This window comes from Bidens hawaiensis, unplaced genomic scaffold (genome assembly GCF_021521415.1).
Source record: "Bidens hawaiensis isolate Kalapana, Puna unplaced genomic scaffold, B.hawaiensis_p1.1 tig00003356_1, whole genome shotgun sequence".
NCBI lineage: Eukaryota > Viridiplantae > Streptophyta > Magnoliopsida > Asterales > Asteraceae > Bidens > Bidens hawaiensis.
In genome coordinates, this window is record NW_027491185.1 from 613,203 (window position 1) to 630,186 (window position 16,984).

Genomic DNA, 16,984 nt, shown 5'->3' on the forward strand with positions numbered 1-16,984 from the left:
CCGAAGTGTGGCAACAGGTTTGGAGGTGGTGCAATATACCAGCTCAAGTTATTTTCCACGTCAGTGACTTGTTGGGGATTCATAAGTCAGCCATGTCAGGACAACAGCAAAGAGAGACTTTGTAAGTGGTTTTAACTACCTTCTGGAGCGTTTGGCGGGCCAGAAACGAGGCTGTTTTCAATCACAAAGAGCCTTCGGTTCGGGTGATCGTAGAAGAGGTAAAGGTTATGAGCTTCTTGTGGATTCTAAATCGGGCGACTATGGGAAACATGACATGGGAAGCTTGGCGGAGATTCGACACGTGCAAGATGGACAGATCGGGTACACGGCCTTAGTGCAGGTTTTCTGTTTTGTATTGTCTCTTTGTGGGGCTGTTCGTTGATGTTGTATATGTACTCGGTTGATGTCTTCTCGGTTGTATAATCTTGTTTGCTAGCGTCTTGCTAGTATGTCGGTAATAAGAGTTTGGTTGGCCGTTCAAAAAAAATCATAATCACCTGGACGCACTCACATAAATCCGGACGGCGTTAATAAATTATAATAAAATGGGTCAACAGCTGTCAACTAATAAAAGTGAAGGGAAGCTACTTAATGTTATTAATATGGTAAATAAGTTTGGAAAGGTAATGTGATGTTAGTGTAAGTTGGGGGACTGAAAGTGAAACTTGTGGGGGTAGTTTGGCAGCTGTTAACAAGTTATTGGTTAAAGCGGTTAAACCATATAACTCCCGCCCAAGAGAGTTTGTTACGCTCGCACTAACAAACACACACACACACAACTCAACATAACTCTCTCTCTCTCAACTGAACTCAAGTGAAGTTTAACAATGGCGAAAGATGAGGTTTCCGATTCGACTGATCCTCAGGTCTTCAATCCAGCGGTTAACAACGATGATTGTGTTCCTCCAATCGTCGATCCGACGGTGGATGATGTCATACCAGCTCACGATACGTAATGCTCGCACCGTATCTGTTTTGTTTACGTCACCACACCGTCATTACGTGTTTACTTATGCTCTGTTGTTTATTCCGGTGCACGTCTTCGTCGTTAACGACGTCGACGTTGCCGGTGCACATTCCGTTGTAAATGCGAAGACGTCATATAACTTCGGCGTCGGTGAACCACCGCACCATCCGTTATGCGTGTTAGTTATAACATCCGGTGATGTCATCTAACTCCGTCGATGCTGCACGTTTCGTTCATCAACGATGAAGGTGACGTGGCACCTTCGGGTTAGTTAATCACAATGACGTGTTTGCTCGTCAACGCGCCACGTCATCATTGACGGATGTTGACGTCACCCAGTGACACGTCTTCTTACTTTTACACCTAACTAGCTAGCTAACTAACTCCTCCGTTATTATTGACTGTGTAGTGGATCCGCCGACGAACAACAACAGTGTGCTTTTAACAATGAGGACTTAAAAGTTTCTTCGAACTCTTCAACATCATGGCCTCACTTCCTGGAGGAACAAGTGCTGACACTGAATTTGTGGAAGATGGCGCCGCCGTTACTCTTGCTCGCGTTAACCGTGGTCGTCGTGTAATCTTTGAAAATGAGTCAGAAGCTTTTTGCAACGGGCCTAATCCTCTCTATGAAGGCCCTGGAACCGATCCGATGCCTCTTTATATGATTGCAGCATCGGTGACAGAGTTTTACGAGATCAAGAAAACCATTGGCAGCGAATTCGAGAGCCTTGGTTACGGTTCAGGGTCCTCCTCTGATTATGTTGTAGTCAAGGTGGAGACGGAACAGGAGGATCCATTGACTCTTATTCGAGAAGTGTTGTGAGCTAAGTTTGCAGACCTAGAATTTGTAAAAAAAACTGATAGTAGTGCTTAGTCGTGCTGGGAGTACTGTCGGTGAGGCGGAGAGCTCGTCATCGTCTGCTGAGAATAAGAAGCCCTTGGTACTAACTACTAATCCGGCGGGGGTTGCCGAAGGATCTGTTGTCTCAGTTGCTGTTGGTGCTTCCGATGGAGGTCTGTAGGTTTCAACTGGTGGTGATCAGACAGCTAGAGATAAGGAAGAGCTGGAAGAAGCAATGACCACTGGAAAAGCATTAGGGGAGGATTTCTTCGGACGCTTATTCCAAGATCATCCAGCTGCTAATCCCGGAGCTTTGGTTGCTGATATCGGTGAGCAGAGTGCTCAATATCAGGATGCAATGGACACCACCGCCAAGGACCAAGATCCAACTGCTGATTGAAGGAAGTGTGATTCACTTGGTCTTGATGAAGCCGAACCGGATGAGGTAAACTTTCTTTTCCTTCAAACATTTAGTAACTCCTGCTTTCGATAAACATGAATTCTTTTGGTTTGGTTTTAAGATGTTTTGGGTAGTTATATCTTTTGTTTGTGATGGATGATTTACTTTGCTATTTGAATATATTCAAGCCATGATTTTCTGTTTGTCTAAGAGAAAACCGGGTTTGATTTCCGCTTGAAAACACCCTGTTGACCAAAACCGAAAAAGATTTCAAACGAAATCAATCCTAGAGATTAACATGAAACTCGAAACTTTTCAACCAACGAGTTCAAACAACAGCTACATGGGCAGTGGTGATCTCACACTGGATCAATTATGCGACAATCCTAGCTCTGGTTTGAGTCCTAACAGCCCCTAACCCTCGGCCTCGAGCCTCGTTAAAAGTTTACCCTTTTAGTGTGTCTACATTGAACATTTTAGCCTTAAAGTTTACTCAAAATCATCAAGTATAAAACAAAATCTTTCTTATAAACAGCTCTTTTTACAATTTTGAGTAAACTACACACTCTCTTTACAATTTGGCATAAGTTGTGACTTAAATGGACACACCTCTTGACAGTTTGACCTTTAGAAGTCAAACATGTGGATTTTGATAATTCAGTTGACTCAAAAGCATAACAGACTCATCTTTATTTAGTTTCTTTTAGGTCCATACAATAACATAATGAAATCTTATTTCATGTTGTTAATTTGACCAAACATGTACCCAAAAAAAACTACTCGTTAGACCAACCCATTTTGCCACATCTGAAATCTTATGCTAACCTTTTCAAAGCTGCATTAAGATCTTGTTCTTCCTTGTAGTTAAAAGCGTCATTTAATCCATATTTATTCTTCAACAGGTCAACCTTATACACATATAAAATCGAGTCAGAGGAAAAAAATAGGGGAAAATAATAATAATAATAATAATAATTGATAGCTAGGTTTGTGACATTAAGATGAAAACATTTATTGTAATAATTAGCAAGCAATTAGCGATCATATGAGGCGATACTATGATAAGATTATCAGATTACCGACCTTTTCTTTTCTACCCGCACTCCCACAAGTATGTTGTTATGCTAGCTATATCTTAAAATAGGGAATATCTCATAGAAAAGTAACCAACTTTTAAAAGTGTTCCAATTAAGTCACTCATGCATATTTTTCTCAAATCGGGTCACTAAATCTTCAAATCGAGTCTCACGTGTGCGTTAATAAAGAAATGGAGGATAAGATGCGGGGGTCGGAATCTGCAATTTATGTTGTTATATTTTAAAAAAAATTAAAAAATGTTAATTATATTAAAATTCAAAAATAAAAAATAAAATCCACGTCGTCACTCAACGTCAACATTAAGAAAAGGATAAAAACATTTCCTATGTGAAACAAAAAAAAACACTAAAAAAACATGTTAAAACATTTAATTTAATAAAATATGAAAGTTGAGTGATCTTATTGGAACACTTTTTAAAATTGAGTGACCTAATTAGAACACTTTTAAAACTTGATTACTATTATATGAAATTACCCCTTTAAAATAACAGCAAAAGAATGTTACTTTTACACTGTATTCTTGAGTTTTTTTTCCATGAGATAAGAAAGGAAATGATAAGATTTTAGTTTGAATCTTCATTCTTAAGTTTTTTTTTATAAAAGAAATGATAGGAAATTATAGGAAAACTTGGTGTTTTAAATCCCAAAGTTTTCTTGCCAATTTGGCATGATTTGAAAAGAAAGGAAAGGATAAATATTTAAAATTATCATTTTACCCTTCAATTTACATCTAATAATTGTTTTAAAAATGTTATATTTGTAAATCTACATATTTTTTCTTTTCATTTCCTTTCAGTTAAACTAAAGAATGTAATTAACCATTTCTTTTCTTCCCATTTCTTTCATTTTTCATTAAAACTACATATTTTTTCTTGAGAATGCATTATATGCATCTACTTTCTTTTCTTCTCCCATTCTATCCAATCTTATACTTTCATTTCTTTTAATTAAAAACTCGAGAACTCAGTGTTAAAAACAGATGAAATAAAAGTGTATTGAATTTTATATAATATAAAGAGCTTAGTGGTTAATAATTTCATTATCTAGGCTATATAGTGTATATTATATTAATTATGCAGAAATAATACATTACAATAATCAAATAAGCTAGTATGGCATGGTGATTGCTGTGGTTACTTAATAAAACATTTAATAGTGTTTATAAGGGGTAATAATTTAGAATTCACGCCTACTACTATTTAAATTCAAAGTTACAATTCTATTTCTCATATTGTAGCTCAAGACTAATTGTAAGGCCTCGCTATCGGTGTACCTACTTTCGTGTTGGATTTATTCATAAATACAGTTCTAAATATTATAGTTAATTAGAACTTTTACGGAATAATAAAACATCAACTATAATATATTACATAGCTTTCAAATCTCATCATCTTAAACATTCAAAGTAGTTTAAACATAAAACATTTTCTTTTAAAATAACATAACACTTCCTTCAGATGCCAGTATTTTCAATTTCATGCCATGCGTTCCCCTTAAGCGAGCTGTCTCATCCTACTCACCTGCGTGCATACTAAAAGTCAGCTACGCTTAGTGAGTTCTAGTTAATCGCATAACATACTGTACATTCGTAACTACATATTTTCATACTTTCGTTTATATTATACTTACTTATCTTCGTACTTTCTTTCTTTCATATACTTACCTTACGTTGTAAAGATCATTACGCCCTTTGACCTTCGCATATATTATTAGGGTATGCAACCCTTTAACCTTCGCATATATTATTAGGGTATGCAACCCTTTATCCTTCGCATTTATTATTGGGGTATGCAACCCTTTATCCTTCGCTTATATTATTAGGGTACGCATATATTATTAGGGTATGCAACCCTTTATCCTTCGTATATATTATTAGGGTATGCAACCCTTTATCCTTCGCATATATTATTAGGGTATGCAACCCTTTAACCTTACCTTACATTTCATTATCATATCCATACATTTAATACCATACACAACATAATCGTACATACTCCCTTATTCACCTGCACATATCATACATACTACACTATTTTTGCCTTAACAATACGTGCAATACCCGAAGGTCGTTCACGTACTGTCCAGCATACATACATAACTATCACAATAGTCATTAAGATATACACTTACCATTTAAGGTAAATGTATTAACATTCACATCGAGTATGCACACAGCCCCGAAAACATAACAAGGAAATGAGACTAGAAATTCACCTGAATGCGGTTACGTTCACCGTTTATGGTAATCCCTTTCTTGAGCTGTGCACGACTAACTGTATAACAATTACACGTATCAATTACTCTCACTACCCATAACGTCTTTCTAGTTCAATTATTACCCACAACGAACAGGGGTCCGGGGGCAGCGCCCCTGGCAGCGGGGTTCTAGGGGTGGCAGCCCCTAGCGGGGTCCAAGGGGCAGAGCCCCTGGCTAGGGTTAAGCTGCCAGGTCAGCTTGGAAAAAATTTATTTTCATTAACTGTCTTAACGCATTTTTCACTAGGATTTTAATTCATTTCTCAGCGAACTTAACTTTTGGCGAACTTAATATTAAGCGAATTTAACATTTAGCGAACTTATATACAAGCGAAGTTATATACAAGCGAACTTATAATAGGCGAACTTAATTGTAAGCGTACTTATATACAAGCGAAGTTATATACAAGCGAACTTAACATGTAGCGAAGTTAGCCACCAGCGAATTTATTCGGCGAACCCAGCTGATGCGAACTTACCTGCAGCGAAGTTCCCCAGCAGCAACTACAGTTCGCTCTAAACCCCATAATCGTATCCGTTTCTTCGTGAAATCCTTGGATATGATACTAGCCAACCCGTTAACGTTCTCATGTTCATTTTCGGATAAAACTTGACCCGAAAGCGCATAAAGTTTGGACCTTTAAGATTAAAACGTTCAGAACTATATCTTAGGGTTCCATTTTAACGAGCCGCTTATGCTCACGGGTTCATTAGGTTCGTTTTATCATCAATTTTGCTACTTTAATACTTGTTCATACTCAACCTATTCTAGGTTCAAGTTTCAAGACTAAACGTTTATAAAAACGTAAACTTTAAAGGTAAAACGGCTTACCTTTATGCGTTCTTCGGTCTCGGTTAGCTTGCTTATGGACTCTAGATCTTGTGTATGGCTCGTATAGCAAAGATCTACCAAAGCTAACATCCGCTCGATCCCTTTTCTCACTTGCGGCCGTATATGTGTGGTGGTGTGTGTGTTTTTTGAGTGTGTAGAGAATAAGATGGAAAGAAATGAGGATTAGGGTTTTAGGATGGTTTAAGGGGTATTTATATCCCTTAAAGCCCATGGACCTAAGGCCCATTACCCTTTTAATCTATCTTAATTAATCCAAGTCCATGACTTTTCTTTGTTTAATACTAATTAGTAATTTAACGCCCGACAACTTAACACAAATTTCTTTATTTAATATTAGAATACTTTAGGATATTACACTAATGAGTATGAGTGAAATCTCATTATAGTTTAATCTTGATTAACAACTATATCTCATTAACCAAAACCAATCCTTTCAAAATCCAAAGTTATCGACTAATTCTTTGACTTGTCAAACCGTACACCATTAAACTTGAACAACCGAACTATGAGCACACACTCAAAACACTCAAAACATACAACCAACGTTTTATAGTCGGACTCGTCACCAAACTAAAATTAGCTGATAAACTAAAATTTGTAATAAATAAACTCGATAATTTTTAAATGAATAAAATAAGTATATATGTGATTACTTTAAGTTATATAGATGAAAGAAATTAACACGTTTACCACCAATTAATGTTTACATAATCAGACTCGTCATCAAACTGGCCCATATTCACTGGCCCAGACTCTACACTCAAGAATCGGATGACGTCATAATTAGTTTGTTAAAATATTTAAATATCACATAAAATCTAAACTTTATATTAAGTTAAAAGTTTGATGTAAGTATGTTGTTACCATAGCTATATTATCAATATATTCAAATAAAAACGAATATATTAGGAAAAAGAATATTACTTTTTAAAAATGAGATTAAATAAATTTAGTGTATTTAATTTATATAGCCATAGCTATATTATCAATATATTCAAATAAAAATAAAAAAGACCTTTTAAACAAATTAAGTTAAAAGTTTGATGTAAGTATGTTATGTTAGGAAAAAGAATTTTACTTTTTAAAAATGAGATTAAATAAATTTAGTGTATTGAATTTATATAACCATAGCTGTATTATCAATAGATTCAGATAAAAATAAAAAAAGACCTTTTAAACAAATTTCATAAAAACAAAACCGATCTGTCCACTGAATCGGTAACGGGTCCGGTTGTCGATCCGGCCATGAAAACACCACATCTTTAGCAACTTTTTCATGTTCATATTGGTACTAAGTCCCGCCATTTCGAATAACATTGATCTAGACTTTCCTCGTAGTTCCCGAGCTCCTCTTGAACATGAGTGGTAATCTTAAAATATTAAAAAGGCAGAAAGAATATAGTAAATATAAATTGTAAAATATATTAACATAATTAAAAAAAACATAATAAATATACCAATTTCAAAAAACTGCCACATGTTTGTTCGTTTCCTAATATCGGGTCTTCCGAGTTGTGAATCCACGATTTCACTAAAACGACAATTTCGACATCGGTCCACCTTTTACCTTTCCCCCCATGACGACCTCAATTGGTATCTCCTCATCCTTCGTCGGTTCTTGATGCTGTTGAGTCCCGTCTAAAGTGTCTTTGCTTAAATCGGACATCTAACAAGTTGATTGTTGACAACTATTGAAGTGCCAAACCTTTGATGGCATCGGTTTTTGTAGACCTTGAAGTAGTTGTTGAAAGTTTACCCCAGTCATAAGGTGTATTTGGGTAGAAAAATGACAAAACTGCCCCTCACATGAGGGCCACACTGATGAGTTCGTTTAACGACCAAACTTAACAGGGTTAGTGGTGTCGGGTTTAATTGTAAGTGAAATGAAATCACAAGAACGAAAATTGCAGATTTAAAAACTATTGAACTAAAACCACATATTTGGACAAACCAAATGAACAAAAACCGAAGTTTACTCTATTATGTTTGTCAAAACAAAAACCAATATCAAATATATCCTTTCAAAATAAATAAAAATTTCATTTTTATGGATTTTATTAAATATAGATTACATTATCACTGTTATACTCTTCTTTCTAATGTCTTCTTTTTACACTTTTGAAGCCTTAAATTTGTAGGGTGTTTATGTCATAAATATATGGAACTGGTGTTGATCAGAAAAATTGAATAGCTGTATCGATTAAACTGTCGATCAACGGTGGTTCAAGTTATAGTTTTCTTAATCACAATGTGGTTTGGTTTCATTACATCAAAATTTTGCTTAACCAAACCAATAATTGATTTAACCGATAGATTATTTTAGTAACCAAAGTTCTTGTTAAGAAAAATATTTTTTTTATTATAGAAAACACAACTAAACCTAATAATTTAATGCTAACACTCAATCAAATTATTCCTTTTTAGAATACAAAATTTATTGTATATATAATAGCCAACAAACTCTGTTGTGACCCTTAACCTTAAATGATAAATAGTGTCCCCCTTTTAACACATTTTTACGCAATGCCCAATTATCATCCCAGCAAAACATGAACACTTTATCCTACAATACCCCACATTATAAAACAAGAAAACTATGCATGTCATAAATAAATAAAAAATAAATAAATAAATAAATAAATACCTCAGTTTCTTAAAACAAATTTGTATGCTTTTATGTATATTTATAAAACTTTATATATTTTATAACAATATAAATGTATATGTCCTCGGATTGGTAGCCCCGTCACAAAGACATAGCCTCTTAAACACCGGCTAGCTGATGGGTGATTCTTTCGGGTGGAAAGCATACTGGGCCCTACGGACAAAGGTCCTAGGTCCGAGTTTGAGGAACTAGGAAGTAAAAGATATTTGAATTTCAAAAAAATATATAAATGTATATACACACATACATCATAATTTTTATTTGAGCTACCTAAATAACATTCATGAGTTATATTATAAAGTAAAAATAGAAATATTACATGTAAATAACTGATGATGATGATGATTACCCACCTCTCTCATCAACACCTACCAACCAGAAAATCTTCAAATTTAAGAAATCTTTACAAACCAACATCATAAACTTGTTACCCACTCATTCTTTCATTCCAATCTATCTCCATTCTTGCTTCTTTTGTGCTTGCTATTCCCTTCAACTTGAGATGATTCCGGGCTCCCGATTCTTGCTTTTGGCGGTTTTCGTGTCAGTTATAACAGTTTCATTGGTGGTAGGCGACAAATGCAATGAAGATATCAATGCAATTCTTCCTCTACCATATGCTAATATGTCACATATGGTGTGTAAACCAGTATGGAACTCGTTTGTTTTTCGAGTAAGTGTTCCTTGATTTCCAAATATTTGAAATCATTTATTTCGACATATGACGTATAAATGTAACGATTTTATTTACACGCAAAAACAGTTCTCGCAAAGTAAAGACCATGTTGTGACGATTGTGTTATCCGCAACATATACAAGTGGATATGTTGCGATGGGGTTTTCAAGGGACGGTATGATGCTAAACTCGAGTGCTATGGTTGGCTGGATTACCCGAAAGGGTAAACCAGTCATTAAACAATATTATGCTGAGGGATTTAGTCCCTCGCAAGTAAAACATGATAAGGGCGAGTTACCCTTAACAAGCATTCCACCTTTTGTCACGGTGTATGGTGGGAATATTCACTTAGCATATCAACTCAAGTACCCGAGTAAACTCAAAACGCAACCCATCTTATTAGCGTTCTCGAGTAGGTACCCCGAGCACCACCTTTTATCGGTTCACAATGACAAGACAACTATCTACTTGGATTTCTCCCAAGGTTCGTTTTATCATCGAAATTGTTGACCTTAAAAGTCAAATATTTGACTTTTATGCACTCGGGTTTTTCAGGATCAGGATCAGGATCGAGTTCAAATTCAGGAATGCCTTCTAGCAATCTTCGTCGTTCAAAAACGACCCATGGGACATTGGGTTTACTCGGGTGGGGCATAATATTACCATATGGGGCTATTATTGCTAGATACTTCAAACACAAGGATCCGTTATGGTATTATTTGCACGTGGGCTTTCAGTTTGTCGGGTTCATATTTGCCGTCGCTGCAGGATTTGTCGGATTAAACATGTATAACAAGTTTAATTTCCATGCACCAGCACACAAAGGCTTGGGGATAACCGCCATCGTGCTCAGCGTTCTCCAGGTTCGAAAATCACTACACATATACAACTTTGACTTTTATGGTCAAACAGACCGAATTTAAATTACCATTTCATCACATATTTCCAATAATTAAAGAAAAATATCAATGGGTTCGGTTAGTATATACAAAACCTACATAAAAACAACAGTTTTGTGTTGGGAAACATGAAAAATTCGTAATCTTGATTAAATTAAATAAAAAAGGTTTGACTTCAAACGTCAAGTTTTTTAAACATGTTTTGCATATTCAGGTTATGGCATTCTTTATAAGACCTGATAAGGACAGCAAGCACAGAAGATACTGGAATTGGTACCATCATTATGTTGGAAGAATCGCCTTGTTTTTCGGTTGTCTAAATATATTACTAGGAATTCAGCTTGCTGATGCAGGGAGTTCATGGAAGATCGGTTATGGTTTCGTTCTTGCTTCGATCATACTTACTTCTATAGTCCTAGAAGTTTTGAAGCTGAAAACACCCAACAAGTTTCCTCCAAATCCATCATTCCCATTGGATCCTGTTCAGTAGAGGTTAAACATGGTTACAATCTGTGCTAAAATATCGGGATTAGCGAAGAAGACGTGGATTAGAAGATGATAAGGTTTAATATTGGGCAAAAACCTTCTTTTTTGTTAAAGATTGTTGAAGAACAGAGTTTGTACAGATAGATAGAATATTGGTATTGGTTTGATTCATATTGTATTTGATGTTATCAGGTATACATACCCTTTGGGGATGTGATATACTTGTGTTTTTTGAGTGATTGAAAGTAATTTTGGTGTTCTTTTTTGTATCAAAGTACAACTTATGAAAGTTTAGAGTTACCTAAATGTCACTTTTGAATTACCCTTAGCCTTATCAAAGGTAGGAAGAGTTTTAGAATACACAAAAAATTTATAACTATTAACAACATGTTAACTTAAAAGTGATCATTTTCTTGTAACTTAAAATATATCTAATATGATTTAACCTATTAAGTGTTAAATTAAACTTATTATATGTGATTTGGAAAATGTTGTCGTTATTCACTCCAAGACTTTATGAATGAGTCGCTATAAATTGAACTTTACCGTGTACGTTTGCTTATAATTTATAAAAAAATAAATATCAAGAGTTTATATTGTTTACCTTACTTATGTCACTATATACAATTTTACTAATGTTTTACACAAACATATTGAATTCGTCTTATAAAACTCTAAAAGTGTTACATTTCATGTTAATGTTCGGTCTTTTTTGTAACAACTTGTTAACTCACAACGCTACAACGATATCACCACATTGTATAATACTGATGAACTCAAAACTTTATACCAATAGGAATTCGAAATCATGGTTTTAAACAATTTAATTGACAAAAAAATTGCAAATTTAAAATCAAGATATTGGAATTCAAGAAACTCATAACAATTTCACAACCTTTTGTAACAATGAATTCAACTTTTATCTTCACATTAAGTAGAACTCACAACTTATTTTCCTTGTTGTAACAATGAAATCACAACTTATTCTCCTTTTATAACATTGAATTCACAACTTATTTGGACAACAATTTGTGAGTTCATAATTATAAATTCTTATTTTTTATAGGGTTTAAAATCTTAATTAAGAACATATGAAAGAATTGTTTGATCTTAGAATCTTAAAATCTTTAATAATTACAAATTAAGGATACTAAATATTTTCCTTTTAATTTCTTTGATGTAAACAAGAAAGAATTGTTGGTTTTATAGTATAAATTTTCTTTAAAATAGTAAGCATATAAATATTATTTGAGTTGAAAAGGTGAAGTAGATTTTAACAAAAAGAAGCCAATAATTTCAATGATTTGTAACTGTACAAAAGTGCTAAATCTCACAAGCTCAATAAGACTCACTAGCATGCATGTGGACTTGACTAGATCAGCACATTGAGATGTGAAGTATATCACTTATATTTAGAATAATGACATGTGTACCTTTTAGGCGTGTAAATGAGAATTCAGTGAACTGTCCGTGAGCCGTTTGATGAGAATTTTGTTTATGTTTGTTAATTTAATAAACGAACGAACATGAACAAAAAGTCCGTGTTCATATATTTTTCAACGAACAAACAAACATCATATCAATATCTCCGTAGCCTTTTATTAACATCTGGATTTAAGTGTAGCTGCAACACCAATGCCATCCAAGTTGTTTAGATTCGATTGAAATACAAAGGATCTGTTGTTTGACTTTTGACTTTCAAGAGTCAAACATATAATAGACACCAAAAAGCCTTTTAGTTCATCATATGGCATCCTTATTATTATTTTTTTTGAACGGCCAACTAAGTAACGCCGGGTACTCCGTGCGCGGCCCCCATTGACTAAAGGTAGCCCAAGCCGGCCACTAGTCCGGACGGACGGAGCCCCTAGCGGTCCACCTAATTGAGGGATTCACCGGATAAAACCCGACCCCCACGCCTGCCGAACGGACGACAGCGAGGAGCCGGTAAAACCGGGTGAGATCATGACTCGAACCCTGGCAAGCCAGGGTCATCCCTCATATCTCCCATATAAATTGGTGATAGTGAGGTTTGAACCCCTTACATCTCATCATATAGCATCCTTATTAGTCTATGAATTCTAGAACAGTAAACTAATCTATTTGATTATTAAAATGTGCATATTGTTGTGCAAAAATCATAAATCAAAATTGGATAACAGGTTCTAATATAGTAATAAGACACACAAACACAAATCATAAGCCAAAAATATATAAATTACATAGATAAACTCACATGCATGATGCAACATATTTTAGAACACACATTCAAACACCTTAATAACGAAACATTAAACAAACGTAATTGTTTTTTAGAAAGAAGACAAGGCTTCAATGTAACGATGAAAACATGAGCGTTGATAATAATAAATTTCGACGTTGTTTTGAATATATATCGGATTAAAACTCTTGTCATGAACATTGTACCTCATCACCCGACAGGGCGTTACCAGCACCAAGAATGTTTCTTCTTCTTCTTTACCTCTAACCACATCAGCGACTCCCGAATCATAAGTGGCCATGTAGGGGAAACCCGGAAGCTCATCAAACTGTAATCGATACTTGACAAACCACCCCGAACGGTCCCTCAACATCTAGTACACATTCAGGTTCAATATTCTGTGTCCGTCATCGATGATTGGTATTGGATGCAGATGACCTCTAGATTCCCCAAAATACATTGTTAATAATAGTTCTTCTTCAGACCTCAATCCCTCAGACACGTGCAATATTTGCAGCTGTTCAACGTCTAATTTGACGTAGAAGAAATGCCGGTGTAGATTACGAGGAGCCCAATGGATGGAACCGTTCCAGTAAACCGGGTGGTGGAAGTCGGATACACGCGCAGAGAAAGATTCAATACAAACCTTCCATTTCATTGTCTCGGATGAGTATATTTGAATCTGAAACATGTCTTTTTGAGACTCTAAAGAAGTAACACAAACAACTTTGTAGTGTGGATGAAATGCCAGAGCCATAGAACGGATGTTCGGGAGAGATGGGATGAATGCGAGTTGCTTGGTGGTGGGATTGAACACATAATATTCACTAGCACCATTATTGTGAAAGGCATTACAAAGTAATAAACCGTTACAAGATTGCTTGATTCTGACATTGGAACGATTAAAGTAGAAATCGAGACTACGGAATGGAGGAGGGCTTGGGTTTTCAACATCAAACGGAACATAAACATCATAGTTTCCAAATAGACCACGAGGAGATTTAGAAAGGTTATTATTATCATAGCGGTGGGTGAAGCGTGTGTGAGTCAAAAGCGATCGCCAGTGTTTAGATACGGATTTGAAACGAAGGATGGTGGTAACAGGGAGCCGGATAAGGATCTCGGTTAAAAGGTCGTCGTTGGAACCGATAATTAGAGCTCCCGATTGATGATCAGAATCCTCCATGTGAGAGGTAGGTTTGGGGTTTATGTGTGTTTGATTTAGCAGCGTATTTATTTATTGTATGAGGAGACTTAAACATTAGGGTTTCCAACCGAGAAGAAAAAGTAAACTTAAAACACCATAAAGTTCCATTTAAGATTTTTTTTAATGAAAAAATGAATTTTAATCATACAAACTAATAAGGCGGTCTCACGGTTAGAGACTTGTTAGTCGTTGGTGTAAAGTCCCTCATATCTTCGGCTTCACGGTTAGAGAATTATTAGATCTTTATATAACTATTGAGCTCGGCGAAGTGGAGAAAGAGGTTTTTCACGGGATCGTGATTATTGCTTGTTGAAGAATTTGGAAGGCGAGAAACGAGAAAATCTTTGAAGGAAAACCAGTTAAGATAGAAGATGTAATCGGGATATAAAGTCGAAATGTTTTCTTTAGTACAAGTGTAGGACAAAAAATAGACATTTAAATTGGACGAATGTGGTGTAAATTCTTGTTCATGTAATTCTTTTGTGGTTTTCGTTGGTGGCTTCTCTCCGGTTGTGGAGGTTGCTTTTGGGTGTTTGGTTTTGTTTATAAAATTTCATTGTTCGAAAAAACAAGAGGCTAATAGGCCTCATTTGTAACGATGCGTCACGTCGGCATTGTCTCGTTCATTTTCTCTAATCATTCAACTAACGGTATGGACTATGAATCGTTCTCCTAATTCTTCATTTTCTATTTTTCATTTTAATTTAATACACGTCTATATTTAAAAATTTATCTTTAATACTATAATATTTGTAAAATAAGTTAAACCACACAAATTACAATAGTACGTGGAAAAAAGTACATTACTTTTAAAAAGAAAATTGCAAATAATAAACCAAAAACTAGAAAAAAAAACTAATAATAAAAACTAAAACATAAACAACTTAAAAGTAAACTAAAAAACTAGAAAGTTATGTTATATTTTTTGCGATTTTGCATTCGAAGCTAAGGCAAAGTTAAATACAAAATGAGACAAAAATAAGAATATGTGAGAAGGATATTTGACCACACAAAAAACCTCATAAAAATACATTCAAATAAAATAATAAAAAATCATAATTCAAAATATAAATAAAAAACAAAAAAAAATTAAAAAACTAGCATGTTTCCGCCATCATTCTCGTTAAAAAAATAAAAAAAATTGGCGAAAAAACACAATGTCGAGATCAAAAACACAATGACGAAAATGAACAAAAGACACAATTACAACTAACAAAAGACATAATTATTGCAAAATATAACAAAAGGTCGAACAAAATATAGCACAATATTGAGTAATATAACACAATATAAAGAAAAAAAGACACAATATTAAGGATAAAAGACACAATGACGAAAATAAACACAAAACACAATGATAAAAAGAACACGATGATAAAAGACACATTGTGTTTTTTTTTTAATTTTTTTATGAGAATGAAAAGTATTTTTACTTCTTTCGTTTTTTATTAAATTTTGAGTTATTATTTTTTTATTTAATTATTTTTAATTTTTTTGAGGGTTTTTTTTGTATGGCTACAAATCATTCTCATTCTTCTTATTTTTGTTTCCCTTTATAGAATAATAACTTGACCCTTCAAAGCTAACACCAATTCGAGTTCCTCTTCGTGAAGATGGCTAAGATCTCGCATCAAGAGATCAAAATTTTTCCGCTCATCCTTGTCCTTTTGCTCGGCATCCTTTAAACAATTTTTTTCTCGTTCGATCTCGGCCGCCTCTTCACTTATTTTTTTGCTTCATTTTCACATTCTTGATTTGCAACTCAGAATACTTTGCAAACTCATCCTTTAAGAGCTAATTTCGGATTGTCAATTGTGTTTGAAGACGATCATTTTCTCTTTCCCTTTGCCATGTGCCTCTCAATCGGACAATCGGACGTTCCGGATCAACTGGATCACCATTTCTAAAATTCCATAATAAGATCTTTGTTACAACAGGCATCCGAACCACCTATGCTAAACTCGTCCTTTATAACAACTAAAATCAGACGTTTTGGTTACAACAGGTTTACAACATGAATATTCTGAGTCAAGTCATTAGCTTGAAGGTATCAACTCTAATGCTTACATTAACTAAGTTTTTAATATTTTATATCGAATCGAGTCAAAATCAAAATTACCAATTAGTTAAAAGATTTTGGGCTTGATACCATGTGGACATGATAATGGTGAGTTACCCTTAACAAGTATCCCTCATTTTGTCACGGTTTATGGTGGCAATATTCACTTAGCATATCAACTCAAGTACCCGAGTAAACTCAAAACACAACCCATTTTGTTAGCGTTCTCGAGCAGGTACCCTGAGCACCACCTTTTATTTGTTCACAATGACAAGACACATATCTACTTGGACTTCTCCGAAGGTTCGTTTTATCATCGAACTTGTTGACCTTAAAACTCAAATATTTGACAT

The 16,984-nt window shown here is 34.7% G+C and overlaps 1 protein-coding gene and 1 pseudogene across 2 annotated transcripts; both read left to right on the top strand.

The window, feature by feature from the left end:
- The first annotated feature begins 9,568 nt into the window (after window positions 1–9,568).
- On the top strand, window positions 9,569–11,166 carry LOC143623259 (cytochrome b561 and DOMON domain-containing protein At3g61750-like). Of its 2 annotated transcripts, none has more exons than XM_077094209.1 (4): window positions 9,569–9,756; window positions 9,847–10,243; window positions 10,315–10,622; window positions 10,873–11,166. In XM_077094209.1, the coding sequence occupies exons 1-4, from the start codon at window positions 9,586–9,588 to the stop codon at window positions 11,146–11,148; spliced, it is 1,152 nt and encodes a 383-aa protein (XP_076950324.1). In that variant the 5' UTR covers window positions 9,569–9,585; the 3' UTR covers window positions 11,149–11,166. The 2 variants fall into 2 exon arrangements, with proteins under 2 accessions (XP_076950324.1, XP_076950325.1); XM_077094210.1 differs by having other exon boundaries at window positions 9,570–9,756; window positions 10,321–10,622.
- Window positions 11,167–16,586: 5,420 nt separating this feature from the next.
- Window positions 16,587–16,984, top strand: part of LOC143623286 (cytochrome b561 and DOMON domain-containing protein At3g61750-like) — a 28,108-nt pseudogene continuing 27,710 nt past the window's right edge.

Bases quoted from the DNA above. Each gene is read 5' to 3' on its own strand.
- LOC143623259 (XM_077094209.1), top strand. From the start codon at position 9,586: ATGATTCCGGGCTCCCGATTCTTGCTTTTGGCGGTTTTCGTGTCAGTT. The intron at 9,757-9,846 runs GTAAGTGTTCCT...ACGCAAAAACAG, and splicing joins GGAACTCGTTTGTTTTTCGA to TTCTCGCAAAGTAAAGACCA. The intron at 10,244-10,314 runs GTTCGTTTTATC...CGGGTTTTTCAG, and splicing joins CTACTTGGATTTCTCCCAAG to GATCAGGATCAGGATCGAGT.